Source organism: Manis pentadactyla, chromosome 2 (assembly GCF_030020395.1).
Source record: "Manis pentadactyla isolate mManPen7 chromosome 2, mManPen7.hap1, whole genome shotgun sequence".
In the NCBI taxonomy this organism is placed as follows: Eukaryota; Metazoa; Chordata; class Mammalia; order Pholidota; family Manidae; genus Manis; species Manis pentadactyla.
The window spans coordinates 163,026,435-163,045,371 of record NC_080020.1 but is presented as its reverse complement, the minus strand read 5'-3'; the positions used below and the strand labels follow the sequence as shown (position 1 = coordinate 163,045,371).

Below are 18,937 nucleotides of genomic sequence, written 5' to 3'. Positions count from 1 at the left end.
GCAGGAGTCTTTCTCATTGAACTGTGGGCCCTGGGAACAGGGACTCACCTAATTCATATTTGTGGTTCTCAGAGTAGATACGGGGGAAAAATGGATAATTCATATTTGTGGTTCTCAGAGTAGTTACTGGGGGAAAACATGGATAACTGCAGTTATCAGCCTTAATGGGGCTTTTTCCATAGTGGGTGTGCAATATACTTCCTGAATCCAGTGGTCCTGATGGATGAGCCCACTCAGGATGTTAACCTCTTAACACATGACCCTCTCCCAACATGGTGCTTTTGCATTATATCCAGAAACTAGAAATCTCTGAGAGCAAAGGATGAACTAAAGTCAACTTGTAGGCTTTCTTAAAACTAGCAAGAAAAAGTTTGACTTTGGGGAACATCCTTGTTATTTTTATGTTAATTTCAGACTGGGGTACACACCCATCCCCGAACCCATCACTGGGTCAGGGCAATGGGACACACGGCTTGGCTGACAGCAGGTAGGGTCCCTCCCTGCAGAAGGCTGATGAGGGTGGGGCAGTACCTTCCAAGTCTTGGTACTGACATGGAAGAGAGTAGATACTGGGGGGGAAACATGGGTAACTGCAGTTACCAAGCAGAAACGTTGTCTACTGCAGTCATTGTAGGAAATCCACACACAGCAACAGACAACTGAGAAGGGGAAAGTCCCCTGTAATCCTAGTTTCAGGGAGGCCTTCTGGTAATATTTTTCTGCATCTTTTTCCAGGCTTTTTCCTATGCGTATTTCATTGCATATGTTACATATATGTACATTTATATGTGTGGTAGGCAGAATGGCTCCCTAAAGATGTCCCATTCCATTCTCCAGAATGTTGAATGTGCCACACTATAACTCCTATGATTAGGTTATATTATATGGTACAGTTGATAGTGAGATGGAGAGATCATCCTGTTGGACTGAATATGATCACATGTTCCCTAAAAACAGAACTTTTCCCAACTGGAAGCAAAAGTGGGGGAAGTCAGAGGGATTCAAAGTGCCATTGCTGGCTTAGAAGGTGGAGGGGGCCAAAAGCCAAGGAATGCAGGCAGCCTCCAGAGAACGATGCTGGCTGACAGCCAGCAAGGGAGCAGGGACTTTAGTCCTACAACTGTGTGTACCAGCTCTGCCAACAGCCTGGATAAGCTCGGAAGTAGATCCTTCCCAGGACTGCAGGTGACAGTGCATACTGGCCCACACCTTGGCTCTGGCTTAGTGGTTCACTCAAACGTTTGACCTGCAGAACTGTGAGATAAAAAGTGGGTGTTGTTTAAAGCCACAGAGTTTTGTGATTTGTTATGCAGCAATAGAAAACTAATAAAATATGGAACCATTATTTTACTAAAAAGGGATTATCCTATGCCTAATGTTCTTAACTTTTTTCCACTTAGTTTACTTTGAACGTCTTAGGAGTTGTGGCTTTAACTCTTTTTCATGCCTGAGTAATGTTTCATTCTATGACTCATACCATTATTTACTTAACCATTCCTTATATCAATGGAATCTTTTCAGGTGTTCAGTATTAGGAATACTGTCTCAAAAAATATGCTTGTGGACTCCTGTGAGTATCTTTAGGCAGGCTAAATCTAAGAATTGCTGGGAGAGCCAGCATATTTACATTTTAATGACCAGTGTCAATATCTTTCTAAAGATGTCTTGTTGACCTTTGCTCCCATGAAAGAGAGTGTGCCTTTCTCCTTCCTAGAATTGTGCATCTTTTTTTAAATTGTAAAATAAACACAACAAAATGTACCGTTGTAACCATTTTTAAATGTATAGTTCAGTGGTATTAAGTATAGTCACCACCATCCATCTCCAGAACTTGTTTATCTTCCAAAACTGAAACTCTATCCATTAATAAATAACTCCCTATTCTCCCTAGCTTCTGGCAACTACCATTCTACTTCCTGTGTCTATGATGCTGCTACTTTAGGTACCTCATTTGAGTAGAATCACCCAGTATTTGTCCTTTTGCATCCGGCTTATTTCACTGGATGTCGTGTCCTCAAGTTTCATCATATAGCTCGTGTCAGGACTTCCTCCTTCTTTAAGGCTGATGTTCCATTGTTAGATACACCACATTTTGTTTATGGAATTGTGAATCTTTTGAATGGCCCTATGATCGCATCTGTAGGTTGTGCATACCATCGGTTTGGAGGGAATTCTGTCCATTGTTAGTTTATGTTCTTTTCTGCTTTCCTGGTCCAGCCTCCAATCGCTCAGGCCTAACAAGGTAAGAGGTCCAGAGAGGCCTCGTAGGCATCTGTGTCGCCCCCTGCAGGAGAGGCTCCACGGAGTCCCAAGGGGGACCAGGACAGCTCTGCCTGGAATTTGTGGAAAATAGTGAGGGAACATGTGGAGCCTAGGAAGGCATCTTGAGGAAGAGGTGGCTGGGAGGGGGCAGAGTTCAGACAGCCAGAGGAGGGGAGGAGCCCTGAGGGAGCCTGGCCATTTGAACTGCCTGAGGACAGATGAAGGTGAGGGCACCTTCAGCAAAGGGGAGAGAAGCTGATTCTGTCTGGAAGGGCACCAGCCACCAGTCCTGCAGGGACAAGTGGCTTTCTGGAAAGATTGGGTCAAGTTGTTGCCTCTGACGCAGCCCTAGCTCCGCGTGCAATGCTGTTATGGGCGTGGTGTGGAGTGATCGAGGCCTGTAGCTCTGCTTTCAAGAAGCTGGCTGTCTTGCTGAGAAACACAACATGCACTCCTTCAGCAACCAGGAGGCTCAGTCTCAGGAAATTCTGACCACTAAACCCCGGAGCTTAGTGGCTTAGGACCACAAAGGTTTGTCCCATGCCCAAGCTCATGTGCATGGAACTGCTTATCACAGCCACCCTGAAGCACAGGCTGACATAGAGCCACCATCTTGAACATTGTTGCTCACTGTGCCAGGGCACAGGAGAACTCTGGAGGGTCTCACACTGGCTGGCAAATGCTCCAGCTGCCAAGGGGCAAGATTTATTTATGGTCAGATGCCTCATCCAGACCTGGCAGGACTTGTCTAACACACAGGACAGCCAGGACCTGCAGTTTCATCACTCAGGAGAGGCGAAGACTGGAAGCGAGGTGCAGAAGCCATTGCACTGAGCCGTGGGAACCCCACACCACCTTCCTTGGTGAACACAGAGCACCCCAGGGGTTCAGTCTCTCTGTACCCCAAGTTCCACACACCTATAGATGCTGCTGTGGCCTGTGAGAAAGGAACTTCTTCATTGCAGGCAGATTTTTAAAAAGCCTCCGGTTACTTCTCACAGCACCAAATAAATACCTGGGCTTCACATCTTAACTATTGTTTCTTTCTATTTAGATGCACTTGCGTGATTGCTGTCTTCGCTCCCTCCGGAATGCAGGTTCCATGAAGGCAGGCCTCCTCTCCTGAGGGCCTGCTGGGGCATCTGGCACGGGGACACATGCAATTGACACTTGCTGAATAAATGGATGTGGTCTGAGGCAGGGGTTCTGGGTCATGGGGTGCCTTGCTGACTGGTTGTGGGGACAATCCAGAAGGCCATCTGTGCAATGCTGGGCGAGACCTCCTCCAGGGAAGAGGAACCAGCTCTGAGCTCGAGTCTGCAGCAGGCACCCAGTGTTCCAAGCTGTGCAGAGTATGGGACAATTCTGAAAACATCTAGGTCTGCCCCCAGCCCAGCCCCCAGGGACCCTTGTCCAAGTCCAGGGACAGAATGTCTGTGGGTAAACACTGAAAGAGATACTTCAGCCAAAAGTGCTGGGACACGATGGCTCACGTGGCCTACCAGATGGAGAAGCCACAGAGGTGTGAGGGCTGCTCCTCATTTCAGGGTAGGACCCTGGGTGTTTTGGGGTCTCCAGGATGCCAAGGGCCACACCCAGCTTGGCACCCTGGCTGAGGTCACCCACCTCCTGCGGGCCCTGCTGTCAGTGCAGAGGGAGCAGCACCTACCACCAAGTACCGCTGGGAAGAGGTGGTGCCCAGCACAGCCACGCCGCAGCTGGCCTGATGTGCAGGTGACAGTCACAGACATAGTCCAAGGGCGGTTTGTAGGAGGCTTGAGTTTCTGTGATGACCTATTGGGTCAGAGACAACAGATACAGGGGACATCAGTACCTCAGACTTACTCACACGTTGGTGTGCCTGGGGAAACTTGGATTAATAATGAAAAAACAAAACAAACTAAAGACGGGTAGCATACCAACGTGCCGATGGCTATTTCTTGGTAGAATTATGTGTGACCTTCACTCATTGTCTTGGCACTAAAAAAAAATGGGTCTGAAAAAAACAATGACACAGAGAAAGGAAAACCTCCCTCCTCAAATATTCTAGGAAACCAGAAGCTGCTAGAAAACAATTCACCTTAGTATAGATTGTGTCCTATTTTGGTTGTGTGGTGAGGCAGGGCTGGTGTGGATTAAGAGTACTACAGGAGCCCTCCTACACCGTTGGTGGGAATGCAAATTAGTTCAATCACCGTGGAAAGCAGTATGGAGGTTCCTCAAAAAACTAAAAATTGAAATACCATTTGACCCAGTAATTCCACTCCCCGGAATTAACCTGAAGAAAACAAAATCCCTGACTCGAAAAGACATATGCACCCCTATGTTTATCACCGGACTGTTTGCAATAGCCAAGATATGGAAGCAACCTAAGTATCCATCAACAGATGAATGGATAAGGAAGATGTGGTACATATACACAATGGAATATTATTCAGCCATAAAAGAAAAGAAATCCTATCCATTTGCAATAACATGGAAGGATCTAGAGGGTTATATGCTCAGTGAAATAAACTGGGAGGAGAAAGACAAATACCATATGATCTCACTCATTTGTGGAGTATAAAAACAAAGCAAAATGGAAGAAACAAAACAGCATTAGAGTCATAGACACTGAGAAGTGACTAGTAGCTACCAAGGCTGAGGGGAGTGTATGGGGGGAGGGGGAGGGGAGGGGGACTGTTGAACCACTGTGATGTGATGTACATTTGACAATAAAAAAATAATAATTAAAAAAAAGAGTACTACAGGAGAAGCAGGGGTCCCAAAACATGGAGGGTGAGGCTGGGGAACAGAATTCTAGGAGGGCGAGAACAGTGTCCCCCATCTTGTGACATAAGGTGGCTGGGCAGCGGCTATGGCAAAGGGCAGGACCAGGACACCCAGGAACAGAAGCCTGCATCAAGTGAGGCCACAGGGGAAGCAGGTCATTCTGGGCTGGAGCTGGTAGGTAGGTGTGATGGGGGCACCGGGGAGAGAGCGCTCAGAGTGGGCTGCAGAAGCCCCGTTTTGAAGGCCTCTGGATGCAAGGTCTCATCAGCCCTAGAAGTTGCCAGTGACTTTGGAGCTTCTCAAAGGAGAGGACCCAAGCAGGGGTGGTGTTGGGATAGGGAAGTTATGAGAAGTTATATGAAGGAGAACAAAAGATGGACATGGATTAAAAAGAGTAAAAGAATTAACTTCTGAGAGCAGAGACCTGGGTGAAGCCGGGCCTCTCTTGCAGCCTGGAAACTTGAGAAACTGGTCACGGCAGCTCCAGTGAGGCCTGTTAACTGCCTGAGAATTACTCATCTCTCCCTCTGCCACACTCTGAAGTGTGACTCAAATGGTGGTGACCATGTGGTCAGGAGAGCATCCTCAGCTCTCATCAGCAACATCAAGAACAGGTTCGAGAGTCAGTCCCCCCATCTGATCTGTCTTTAGTAAGCCAATGAGGTGCACTCAGGAGCTTCTGTCCAAGACACAAAGCAGGGTGTGCCTGTTATTTCCTAACCACCAGCAGGCTACCCGGGCACCAGAACAGGCTCTTAGGGTCAGCTGATGCATGAACCGTCTCTGTAACATCTGCCTTAGAAGGGTGTCTAGGGAGGTGCAGCCAAAAGGTGAGAGGAAACTATATCACATGAGGTCCCATCCATTAAGCACCCATGCATCCTCTCTACCATCCAAACTTCCTTCCTTCATTTCCTTCTTGCAGATCAACTCCATCCATCTGTGCAGCCATCTATCCATCCATCAACTACCCAAAGGACACAAGGAAGTGATGGATATGTTCATTTTCTTGACTGCTGTGGTGGCTTCACAGGTATAAACATGTGTCAAGACTGATAAAGTGGTACACTTTAAATGTGTGCAGGTGAGTGTACTTTAATTATATCTCAATGAAGTTGGAAAAAGGAAGGAAATTACTGTGTATCAGTAGGTCAAAACTGATGACATGTCAGACACCCATCAACAGGATGGGTACGCCATGGATTATTCACACAATGGAAGAGTGCTTGGCAGAAGAGAGGAACACACCCTCATCCACATGGACGAATCTCACACATATCAGTGTTGATCAAAAGGCCAGACACAAGAATCTATTCTGTATGATTCCATTTATATACACTTCAAAGCCAGAGAAAACAAGACTATAGCATTTAAGAGTATGTGCTTAGATGGTAAAACTATGGAGAAACACAGGGACGTTCTTATCACTAAGGTCAGGGCAGCGTTAACGCAGTGGAGGTGGGAGAGGGGAGACGAAGGGGGCTTCTGGGGCACTGCAGGCTGCTTGATCTCGGGTGGTCAATGAATATTTGCTTCATAATAAGCGACTGAGCTGTCCATTTTGTTTGGTGCACATTTCTGGATATGTTTTACACTCATAATTAAGAAAGGAACAATGTGTATATACTATGCTTGTATGGAAAGATAAAAAGAAAGTTTTAACAATAGTTTTCTCTGAGGAAAGAGACTATGGAATGGTGGGAAAGTGGGGGCTTATATTTGTTTTCTTCATGCCTTTCATAACTAAAAAAATTTAAAAATTTCTTCATGCTGTTCATAAATAAAATTCAAAAATTAAATAATGAGCTCACAGATGATAAAGCAAAGAAGGGGCTTCAGGGGTTGAAGCGGGGATCCAAGTAGAGAAGAAGAAAGAGGCGGGATGGTCTATGTGTACACATGAGTGTGTGTGTGTGGAGTGGGAGACAGGGACTTCGAAGTGTAAGAATGACTTGATCCTTGCTGGCTGTGAGGACGGATGGGGCCATATTCTCTAGAGGCTGAGAATGATTCTCAACTGACAGCCAACAAGGGAAAGGGAGCTTCAGTCGAACAACCACGTGAAACTGAATTCCTCCAACAACCTGAATGACCTTAGAAGCAGAGTCTTCCCAGATAAGAGCTTGACCAGCCAACACCTTGATTTTGCCGTCAGACCCAGAGCAGAGGAACCAGTTAAGAGGAACACAGACTTCTGACTGACAGACCTGTCAGACTATAAGCAGGTGTTGTTTTAAGTCACTACATTTTTGGTAATTGTTACAACAGTGAAAGAAAATTAATATAGTCATGGGATGACATGGGCAATAGACATGATTTCTCAACCTATTGCATAAGGAGGTCCTTAGAGACAATGCTCTATGAGTCAGAGGCTTCTGGGAACAAAATGGGGAAAAATTCATAAAGGACACTAAAAGGCTGCATTACTGACCCAACTCCAGTTGGATATGGGACATGATGGGAAAGATTGGCGTTTGGCCTCCTAAGATAATTTAAGTCATCTCTAACACTGATCTACTCTTCAAAGATACAGCCACATCCTTGTTGACCACAGAGTTGGCAGTTTAAACCATTGGGTTAACAGAAAGAACAAACCTTGCCTGTGCACATGTGCATGTGTGTGTGTATGCACCACACTCCCAGGGTTCCTGGAAGATACAGAGGACCAGTGCAGAGGCAGAGATGCTCATCTTTGGTAGAGTATACTAGACCCCCATCCACTTCTTTCTTTCATAGGAAGGCTATTAGGACTATGCAAGCTGTCTCCATCAGCATTCAAGGCAAGAAACAGGAATATACTGGTATTTCAAGAGGGAGGGACTTAAAGCAGGAAATTAGGGCCTTAAAAATGTTAAGTAACACTGAAGGAGCTGGATCTGGACTGGGCCTCACAGAATACTCCTAGACAATTAAGAACCCACAATAGATATCTCTGAGGATGCCTCTGAAGCTCAGAGTTCAAACACACATATCTGAAGCTGCTACATAAGGACAGGTAGGTCAAACTCAAGAAGCCTTTGATACTAGAAGTGCTCCTGCCCACAAACTTCCCATTTCCATGACCTCCCAGCAAAAACAGTCAGAAGGGGACAGAAAGATGGCCTTGGGGTCAGCCTCCTAAATTCCATTTGAGTGCATCTAATTGTAGAACCTAATTTCACATCTTAACCCAAGCTGTAATGAATTCTGGGAAGCCCAAGTGTTACTTTCTCACCTCTCCAGGTGGAAGGAAGACAAAATGCAGGGGGAAAGAGTCTCACCACAGTAGCTACCCGAAGATCTTTTTCTTTGTCTTGCTCTCCTCTCCCACATTTATATTTTGAGTGGTCAACTGCTGCTGAGAATTCTTTCTTTTTTAATTTGATAAAAATGTTTATTTAAGTTTATATCTTAAAGTTGGCAGTGAATCTTATATTTATACAACAGTTTGCATCCAGAGTTTTGGGGCAACACAAGCAAGAGTGTTAACATCAAATGTTAACTCATTCCACTTTTGTGTTAATAACAAACTAATGTTTGTAATATACAATGTCCCCAGACAGGTATAAACATTTCTCTTGGAATTTTGTTTATAAAAGAAACCACTATTTCATAAATAATATCAGTGCTTCAGTACAGACATTGTGGAAAGGTGTGAAATTGAGGCGAAGAAAGCTTCAGTTCAATGCATTTTTTATATGCCCTGAATCATCATTCTTTCTCATTTTACAAATTTTGATTCTTACTGTTATAAGTTTTGATTCATTTTAATGCTGAATTTGTTAAAGCATTAACAAATCATTATTGATATAGGCTTTTCAATTTGCTTAAGATTATGAATCATAAGTGAAATGAAGCAGCATTTCCAATTGACCAATGGAACCAGAAGGAATTTGATGTTCTTAAATCAAGCTTGTGACAATTCAATTAATCAACCATAGCAATGAGAAAACTACTGACTGAGTATGACCAATGACTATTCTCAAAATACACTGGAGTCTTCTGTACTTTAAGAAAAAGGATGATTACTTGAAGTTGTACAGATGGTAACTAGGCCAAGAAAACAGATAATGAGCTTGGGCTAGAATATTTTTTAAAGCTCATATTACAAGGGCAGTGGGATGAAAAGGGGAAATGTAGGATAGTCTCATTTATATTGGAAGTTATTCTAATAGGGTCTACCTAGGTCATAACTTAAGAGGTTTTAAAAGCTGTAATTAAAATCATCACTATGGAAAATAGCAGGTAGTAACTCTGAATACCGACACAGAAATGACATGGGTAAGAATAAGCATTCTGAGCCTTCAGGCTTTGGAAGATAGCTGGATCTCCCAGCTGTAATCATTAAGCAGTAACTCCCTCATTTCGTCTCCCTCCAGCCACTGGTAATCTCTAATCCACTTTCTGTCTCTATGAATTTGTCTACTCTAGATATTTCATGTAAGTGGTATTACACAATATTTATCCAATTTTGTCTGGCTTATTTCACTTAGCATAATGCTTTCAAGATCCATGTTATAGCATATATCAGCATTCTGTTCCTTTTTAATAGCTGAATAATATTCCATTACATGGGTAGACCACATTTCATTAATCCATTCATCAGTCAATGGGCACTTGGATTGTTTTCACTTTTAGCTATTGTGAATAATGCTGCTATGTGTGTTGATGTACAAGTATTTGTTTGAAACCCTGTTTTCAATTCTTTTGGGTATATGACTAGGAATGTAATTGCTGGTTCACATGTCTGTGAACATTTTTGCATAGTCTTTGGATGAATATGTGCCTTCAAATATTTATTGGCTATTTGTATCTTCCTTTGTGAAGTAACTGTTCAAAAATGGTCCCATTTAAAAAATTAGATTGCTTTATTATTAAAGTAGTTGTTATAATAAAGACTCTACAAACAGACCCACATTTGTACAGTCATTTGATTTCTGACCAAGGTGCTAAAGCAATTCAATAGGAAAAGGAAGATCTTTTCAACAAGTTGATCTGACACAATGGAACCTAAACCCAGCTCCTTTGAGATGACTCATAGACTAGAATATTAAAGTTGAAACTGTAAAACTCCTAGAAGAAAACAAGAGGGTATCTTCATGACCTTGGAGAAAGCAAAGATTTCTTGAAGAAGATACAGAAAGCGATAACCTTTGCACAGGAACTCTTCGGGGCCTGGGCTTGACTTGCAATGGGCCAATCCTTGGAACCCCTAAGAGGGAAGAGGGTAGGACCCATCCAGATGCTTTTCACATGAGACCTGGATGGAAGCTTGTGATGAACTATGTGAAGTTTGTCTGTACCCCCTCAACACCCCATGCAAGAACTTACTGGAATATCTGGTCTTACCAAACCCTCCACACCAAAGAAAAACATGAGTCATTTTCCGGGGCCTTTTCCCCTTTATTAATGTGGTCTTCACACATCAGACCAAGGTTTCTACAGGTGGTTAGAGCAGAGGAGGTCTGCTAAGAGGGGCAGCAATGCCTGAGCTGGCTATGAGAGGGGCAGCAGCTCTGCACTTGATGCCCAGAGATAGGGGTAGTGGAGAGCAGGAGTGACACTTGGCCTTTGCTGTCAGATTGGCCTGAGTTCAGGTCTGCAGACGTATTCTTCTCGAGCTATGTGCCATTGGGCAACTCATGGAACCTCTCTGAGTCCTGGTTTCCTTATATGAGGTGAACCAGTTTGACATCAATGAAGAGGACCCCCAGTCTGAATCTTTGGGGAGGGGTCCAAATGTCTATTTTATGTTTTTTGTTTGCATGACAGCCGCTGCTCAGGCTCCAGAGGCTCCTCGGCCAGTAATCCTCCTGGTCACACCCACCTATGAAGGTAGCCAGAGCAGCCACCATTACTCAATCCCTCAAACAGCATCTTGACCAAAAGCCTTTGTGGCCCAAGACATTTGGGAAAGGCTGAGAATTTGGCTTTGGTGGATCCACAACACACACTGGCATGTTAAAGGGGCTGAGAAGTCCTGGGAAGTAATCCTCTAGGATGTGGCTGACCCAGCACTTCCACCTGAGGACAGAAACCTGCCTTTCCACTTGCTTGACAGCCCTTTTAACCTCCCACAAGACCCACTCTGGGGAATGCTGACCCAGGGTAACAGGCAGCATTTGCCTAGCACATTGCAGGCTGCCAAGCTTCATCACAGGCACAAACAAGCCACCTTGGACCCCTGTGAGCAAGTGACACAATGCCAAATTTACAGAAAAGGGAAATTGGGGATCCAAAAGATGGAGTATCTTGCTCAAGGTGCCCTGAGTTGGGAAAGAGGTCTGCTTGCCTTGGGATGACTCCTCTTTCCTTCTCAGCAGAAGCTGAGTGGAAAGCAGGACCCTGAATGGGTTCAAGAGAAACACAGTATTTCAGGGAAAAAGGCTGGGTTGAAGTTTAGGAATCTGCGGAAGCTGGGATTCCCAGGGAGCATGAAGGGACGGAGTAACTAGAGAAAACACTGAAGAGGGGCTGGGGGAGGCAGGTGCTGAAGGGACGGTGCCAACTGGTCCTGGCTGGGAGGCCGCCAGCTCAGCAGCTGGAGGCAAAAGACTGGAACTGAGGCAGAAGCTGGGTTCTAGTCCCTGTAATGCCTTCAGCGGGCTGTGTGGCCTACGTCAGCCTCTCCTGCTCCCTGGGCCTCCGTTTCCTCATCTGAGCCAGAAGGAGCTGGGTTAAGGTTGCCAGACAAAATACGGGATGCCCAGTTTAATTTGAATTTCAGGTAAACAATAAATACTTTTTAGTATAAGTATATTCCATGCAATACTTGAGACATACTTACCCTAAAAAAATTATTAATTACTTATCTGATATTCCAACTTAACTGGGCAGCCTGTGTTTTTATTACGGATGAGGGTCAATGACCTTCATGACACAGATGAAGATCAGAAGCCCAGGGAGCTGGGCTGGACCCCTGGCCCGGACTCACTCACTCCCTTCCCACTGGCTGTCTCTCCCCTTCCGGCAGGTCACTGGCAGGCTGGGGCCGAACTAGGGTCTGAGAGAAGGTCCAGCCTCCACGATGATGGCGGAGACTAGTGAAGGGCTGGGGTGCTAGTGGGGCTCACGATTGGGGCTCAAGTCCAAGAAAGCAGGGATGGGGGAGCTGTCAGAGTTCACCCTGACGGGACTTTTTCTAGATCTGGTTATATCTGGTAGGGCTGCATTGGTTTCAGTGGTGGAGGAGGGGGAGAGCAGGGATATGAGGAGATGGTGGCTGTGGGGACACCAGCCTAGAACCCTGTTACAGAAGGGAGAGGCAGTGGGGACGCTCACATAGCCACGGCCTTACCTGACCCCTCAGCTGCAGGGACTTCTCCTTCCTTTACTACATGCTGAGCAGGGTGGGCATCATGGCAGCATGGTGGAGGGGTGGGGCTATAGGAAGCCTCTGAGGGGTCACCCCTCCCTCCACTTCTCCACAGATTGGTGTCGGTGTTTGTGGTAAACACAGTGACATGGGGAGGTGGCCTACAGGAGGAGCAGGGCCTCATAAGGCCAGACCACTGGGGGCTCAGCCTCCATAAAACAGGGTGTGCCAGGGGCCTTGCAGCCGTCCCACCATGACCTCCTGGGCCCAGCTGCTCCTTGCCTCTGTGCTGCTGGCCACCCCGGGTAAGGACCTTCCGCAGTGTCGTCCTGACAGGTCCTCCTGAGCTGGGGGAAGGACAGTTCTGAAGAGAGGGGCAGGCTGGGCCACCTGACATGGATTCTTTTTGGAAAGAAAGAGACAAAAGAAGGACACTCCCTTTGAAAGGAGATGAGGGAAGTTTCCTTTTAGAGCATCTCCAGCTCTGTGTGTGTGTGTTTGTGTGTGTCAGAGAGACAGACCGAGAAGGGGTGGGAGGTGCATGGCTGGTGGTGGTGGGGTAGCCTTTTCCTCTGGTTTTCCAGAAGGAACTTGAGAGCATGTTTTTTTTTGCTGAGTGTGGGACAGGTCTCCTGGACTCCTCACAAGACGCCACTCCTGTCCTGGGCCCTGGCCACCTCCCAAGCTCCCTGCCAGGCAGGAGAACTGAGTTTCTCCTCTTCTCCTTCCTGCAGAGGGATGCTAATGTTATTTCTTCCCCAGGCCTGACCTTTTCTGATCTGACCCCTGAGGGCTCTGACCCGGTGACAGCTGACCTGTGTGGCCTCAGAGAGCCATTCTGCCAGGACCAGTCAGGGCCCCAGGTACGGCTGGCTTCTTGCTTGCCTCCCACAGTGCCTCTCCTGCTCTCCTCCCAGGGCAGAGGGCTGGGGACCTCGGATGGACCAGGGAGGGGCAGGCAGGGCTGGGTGCGAGGATGCCAGTCTTGTTCACACTCATGTCTGGTGGGAAGGGGGCTACAGCAGTCTGTCTGGGTTCTCCCCAAGAGGGTCCTCCAGGGTCTGACCAGAGAACAGAAGAGGGGTGAGTACTGAGCTGGATAAGGGGTTATGGGTGTGGGTGTAGGTTCTGGGGGACTCTCAACCCCTTGAGGACCAGCAGGAGGGTGGGCAGGGGCCAGCCAGTTTGCTTCAGGCCCTAGAGGGCAGGAAGATACCAGGTGCTCCTGTTCCCCTCTGGGGACCTTCCAAGCGCTCTGGGATGTCTGAGAGACCACCTCCAGGGGCTTCCTTTCCTGACAGGGTGACCTGCTGACCAACAGTGAGGGGCTGGGCATCATCTGTTTGTACTGTCGGAAGATAATCCGCAAACTGGAGAAAATGGCGGGAGAGAACCCCACAGAGGTGAGGCGGAGGGCTTGGGGAGCTGTGTCCCAGCTGGTCAATGGAGTGGGTGGCCCAGGGTGGGCAGGAGTGGCAGGCTGGGGGGCCAGTTCTCAGTTGAGCCAGAGCTTCTCAGCAAGCAAGGGGTCTGTGGGCCCCTTGAGTGTCTGTGGATGGACTTCAGAGGTCCCCTGATATTATGGCACTCTGGGAGTGTGAAAATGGGAGGAAGAGTGTATACATGTTTGCATCAAATTCCCAAAGGGACCTTGTCCCCGGAGAAGGTATACATTATAACCTTTCCTCTGCAGCCCTGATATGTGTGGCCAGGGCAGAACTTCAAGAGGCTGGCTCCAGAGGGGCCCTGGGTCCTGACTGATAAATCCCAGATCTGTCATTCTCTAGCTGCATGGATTGGGAAGGTCATTAGTGCTCTCTGAGCCTCAGTGTTCTCATCTGGGGAGTGGGATGAATGATAATCCCTACCTTGCAAGTTGCCTGAACCCTTAAATAAGCTGAAGAGGTGGGATGTGCTTAGCTCCACGTTTTGCCCTGAGCAAATGCTTAGCTAGCGAATGTGTTGTTACCAAGAATCACTGCTTCCCTCTCTTCCCCTCCCTTTCCTTTATTCCCCCTCTACTCTCTGCATCTTGGCTTTGTAGGACCCACCCTCAGTTCTGGGCGTTCAGAGTTATCCTTCTCCGCTGGGATGGCTGTAAAGATATTTCAAAATCGAATGTGCCAGGGCTAGTGCTCTGGTCGCTCCTAACCTTCCCCCAACACTCCCTGGGGTGGGGCCCCCAGCCAGGCCTGGCACCCAGCGAGCTTTGCAGGCCCAGATTTTAATGTGGGTCTAGCAGCTGTAGGCACTATTCTCCACACAGAAGACGGAGGGTGGGTGTACAAAGGGCTGAGACCTTCAGAGGGCCAACTGCTTCTTTTGAAAGTCCCTCCAAGCCAGGTTTGGGCCAGAGCCTTAGGGACTGGGAGCAAGGGCTGGGCCTTGTCTCTCCAGCCTCTGCTTTCCTGACCACCCGGCACCAGCTCCTCGCTCCCAGCATCCCCATCACCAGCGCTGCCCAGGCTCTCAGCTGCTGGGTCCTGCAGGGTGGCAGAGCTGGGCAGGGCTCCCTTGAATCTCATGTCCCGCCACGGCACTGCCACTGCAGGACACCATCAGACAGGCTGCGTCCCGGGTGTGCAGAAAGATGAAGCTTCTGTACGCCCCCTGCAAGAAGATGATGAAAAGTTCTCTTCGTTTCATCTCCCGGGATATCATGGCTGGCAAACCCCCCCAGGCAGTCTGCGTGGATCTCAGGGTATGCAAACCTGAAGCAGGTGAGTGCAGAGCTGTCAGCAGGGACTCATTCCTGGAGGGCCACAAACAATCACCCCAAATGGGGACACAATTTAAAAATGCAAAAAGACATCTGTCATTGACAGCTGCCCTAAGCAGCTCACCTGTGTCCCTCCAAGCTTCCTTGTTGTGGAAGGAGAGTCCACAGTGAAATCGGGTCTCCATCTCTCCTCAGCAGTGTGACCTTTGACAAGTAGTTTAACCTCTCTGAGCTCCAGATTCCTAATCAGAGAAGGAGGGATAATCCCTTTTTCTGAGGTTGGAAGGAGAATTGAATGAGATCATCATGTTTTTTTTTAAATTTTATTTTTGCTATCATTAATCTACAATTACATGAAGAACACTATGTTTACCAGGTTCTCCCCCTCACCAAGTCCCCCCTACACCCCACTACAGTCACTGTCCATCAGTGTAGCAAGATGCTGTATAATCACCACCGGTCTTCTCTGTGTTGTACAGCCCTCCCTGTGCCCCCCATGCACTATACATGCTAATCGTAATGTCCCCTTTTTCCCCACCCTTCTCCCTCCCTTGCCACCCATCCTCCCCAGTCCCTTTCCCTTTGGTAATTGTTAGTCCATTCTTGGGTTCTGTGGTTCTGCTGCTGTTTTGTTCCTTCAGTTTTTCTTTGTTCTTATATTCCACAGATGAGTGAAATCATTTGGTACTTGCCTTTCTCTGCCTGGCTTATTTCACTGAGCATAATACCCTCTAGCTCCATCCATGTTGTTGCAAAAGGCAGGATTTGTTTTCTTCTTATGGCTGAATAATATTCCATTGTGTATATGTACCACATCTTTATCCATTCATCCACTGATGAACTTTTAGGTTGTTTCCATTTCTTGGCTATTGTAAATAGTGCTGTGATAAACATAGGGGTGCATCTGTCTTTTTCAAACTGGGCTGCTGCATTCTTAGGGTAAATTCCTAAAAGTGGAATTCCTGGGTCAAGAGATCATCATGTTTAAAGAGCTTGACACCAAGGAATTGTCCTTTGACTGGGATATTTGAGAGACATCAGAGACCTGATCAAACTCCATTCCCCCAGCCCAGCACAGGTCCCTGGGGATGAGAGTGAAGTCACATCCTTTCCCATGACACTAGGGCCTGAGAGCTGGGATGGGGAGTCCTGTGGGCAGGGAAGCTCTCCCAGCATCTTCCTGCAGGCTGCCCAGGTTGTGCTGGGAGAGAGAACAAGTCACGGCTGCAGGGGCTGGGGCTGGCAAGGGGCCCCTGTGGTGGGCTCTGGTAGCCCATCTGACCCTCACTGATGCTTCTGGGCTTGATGATGGTAGATCACCCTGGAGTGTGAGGTCCCCACCATTTCCTGTCATTGGAGCCTGAAGCTTTTATCTTCAAATCCCCACAACCTGCACAGGCTCCTGGCTGGGGTTCAGGATGTAACTCCGGGTGTGTTCAGCAGGGACAGGTGGCTCTAAGTCCCCGTTTTCCACGAAGACCCCCCCACACTGCTCACAGCTTGCTCTTCTCTCCACTCCAGGTCTCATCTGAGCCTCTGAGGCCTCTGACCCCACCCTAGGGAGGAAGCACAGAAATTCCAGCAAGCTCCTCCCTTCCTAACTCCAGAGGCTATCCTCCAAGTCCTCTCATCTATCTCCTTCCACTGCCCCCCTCTCGAAGAAGAATAAAATGTTATGCAAGATTTTAGCCACGACTTCTTTTCCTTCGGTGGATTTCAAGGGAGGGGCTTAGAGGCTCAGGTGACTCATGCATTCATTCCATAAATATTTATTGTATATCTCACTAACTGTTCTCAGTGCTAGGGACTTGGTGGTGAACAAAACACTTTAGCAGCTCTCACACATATAGTCATGAAATACTTACTGAGCACCCACTAGACTCACATGTTACTCCAAGAAGCTGGGGTGCAGAGCAAATATGCCCCCAGAAACTCTTAGACCAGCTGGGGAGACCAGCAGGATTATAGTTAGAGTTCTTTTGGGTACAAGGGATAGAAACCCATCCTTTTGCTTCTCTCAGCAGAGAGCCTCTTTTGCTGCTTTGGGGGACCATATTATTTAGGATTCTTTTGGTTGCAAGCAACAGAAATCTTAGCCCATTCTGGCTTAAATAAAAAGGTAATTTATTGGCTCAAATAATTAACCAGTCCACAGCTGGCTTCAGGCACAGAATGATTTAGAAATTTGTGGTGGCACCAGAGCTCTTTAGTTCTGCTTCTCTGCCATTCTCTCAGTTCTTCCCACCTCTGTATACTTATACCATGAATTCGCCAAATTGACCTCAGGCTAGGTCATGGCAGCAGAAATGGCTACATCAGGTTGGAACTTGATATCTTTATGGTACATCATTGGAAGAGAGAGTTCTTTGGAAGAGCCTGTCTCCCAGTAGCTCCTTTGGAGGAGAAAGGAAGCTGATTTCCCAGAAACCCCAGTAGACATATCCTCAGTTCCATTGGCCTGCATGGGTCAGGTGCCCATTTGAACCAATCACCATGTCCAGGGGTATGGGATATATTGATTAGCATAAGCCAAGTCAGAGCATACCCCAGAAGCTGAGATAGGGGTCCTTCCTGCTCTAATTGCTCTCGGTTGAAATCTGGGAAGAGACTGCTGCTGGAGGAGGGGGAATGGATACAGGCCCTCAGGAGGAGCGATGGCAGATCAGTTAGGGTTCAATCAAAAACACAGTTCAAAGGGACAACCAAAGATGAAATCTGGATCAATCTGAGTATCAAAATAGGTAATGACAAGAACAGATCATAAGCCATTGTATTAATTAGAATCCATGGACTCATATAGAAATAAATAATAAATCAATAAATAATAAGGGAAAAGGGAAAGTGGTCCCTTACAGGAGAATGCCAACTAATAAATGTAGACATAGTTGCAAAGTTTATGCCCACAAAATACTTAGTAACTTGATATTTATCAATAAATCCCATGTTTAGTTAACAGTAGAGAAACAGGTGATGACATTAACATCATGACTAATGGGACAGGTTAACATCATAGGCCTCATGATGTCATACATTGAGAGAAACATAATGTGTTTCTGTTTTCTTGACCAAAATGCATAAAGCCTGAGGAAACATGAGACAATCTCAAACTGACATTCCACAGTAACTGGCCGGTATGCCTCAAAAATGCCAAGGTCACCAAAGAAAAGAAAATTTTGAAGAACTAGATTGAAGGAAATTAAAGAGGTCCTTCATCTAATTGCAACATCTGATCCTGGTTTGGATCCAGACCTGTATAGGAAATTATTGGGACTGGAGTATGTGATGATAAATGTCCTGATTTTGATGTTTGTACTAGATTATTATGAGAGTGTCCTTCTTGTAAGCAAATACTAAAATATTAAGGGGTTAATGGGGCATGATGCCTGCAATTTACTGTCAAATTATTTAGAAGAAATGGTAATACATATAGAAAAAGTATGAAAAGACACATGCCACACATACGCAGTAAAATGTTAACAGTGGGAGAATCTATTTAAAGAAAACAGGAGCTCTTTGTACTAGTCTTGCAATTTCTCTCTAAACTTGAAATAATTTTAAATTAAAAATAAATGACTTGTAGTAATTTGGCCTTAGCAAATGGATGCATAGTGGTGATATTTACTGAGGTGGAGAAAACATTTGGATGGGTAGATTTGGAGGGAATAATGAAGAATTCTGCTTTGGCCACATGAAGCTTATCTCTGAAATATCCAGGAAGGGATGTCAAACAGGCAATGAGGAGGGGGAGGGGCATCTGGGCCAAGAACCCCATTTGAAGTCCTGGAACTGGATGAGATGGACTAAGAGTGAGCTCAGAAGGGTCAGACCAGGGTCTGAGGCCAGATGGGGCTATTTAACATGTGGACATTTGGGTTGCTTCCACCTCTTGC

At 46.7% G+C, this 18,937-nt stretch overlaps 1 protein-coding gene and 1 pseudogene across 1 annotated transcript; one reads left to right on the top strand and one right to left on the bottom strand.

The window, feature by feature from the left end:
- Window positions 1-8,803: 8,803 nt before the first annotated feature.
- LOC118935092 (probable G-protein coupled receptor 160) lies at window positions 8,804-10,389 on the bottom strand (annotated as a pseudogene).
- A 2,093-nt stretch (window positions 10,390-12,482) lies between these two features.
- GNLY (granulysin) lies at window positions 12,483-16,730 on the top strand. Its single transcript, XM_036931150.2, has 5 exons — window positions 12,483-12,633; window positions 13,091-13,191; window positions 13,630-13,731; window positions 14,880-15,048; window positions 16,569-16,730. Exons 1-5 carry the CDS (start codon window positions 12,582-12,584, stop codon window positions 16,577-16,579), a joined length of 435 nt encoding a protein of 144 aa, XP_036787045.2. The 5' UTR covers window positions 12,483-12,581; the 3' UTR covers window positions 16,580-16,730.
- The last annotated feature ends 2,207 nt before the right edge of the window (window positions 16,731-18,937 follow it).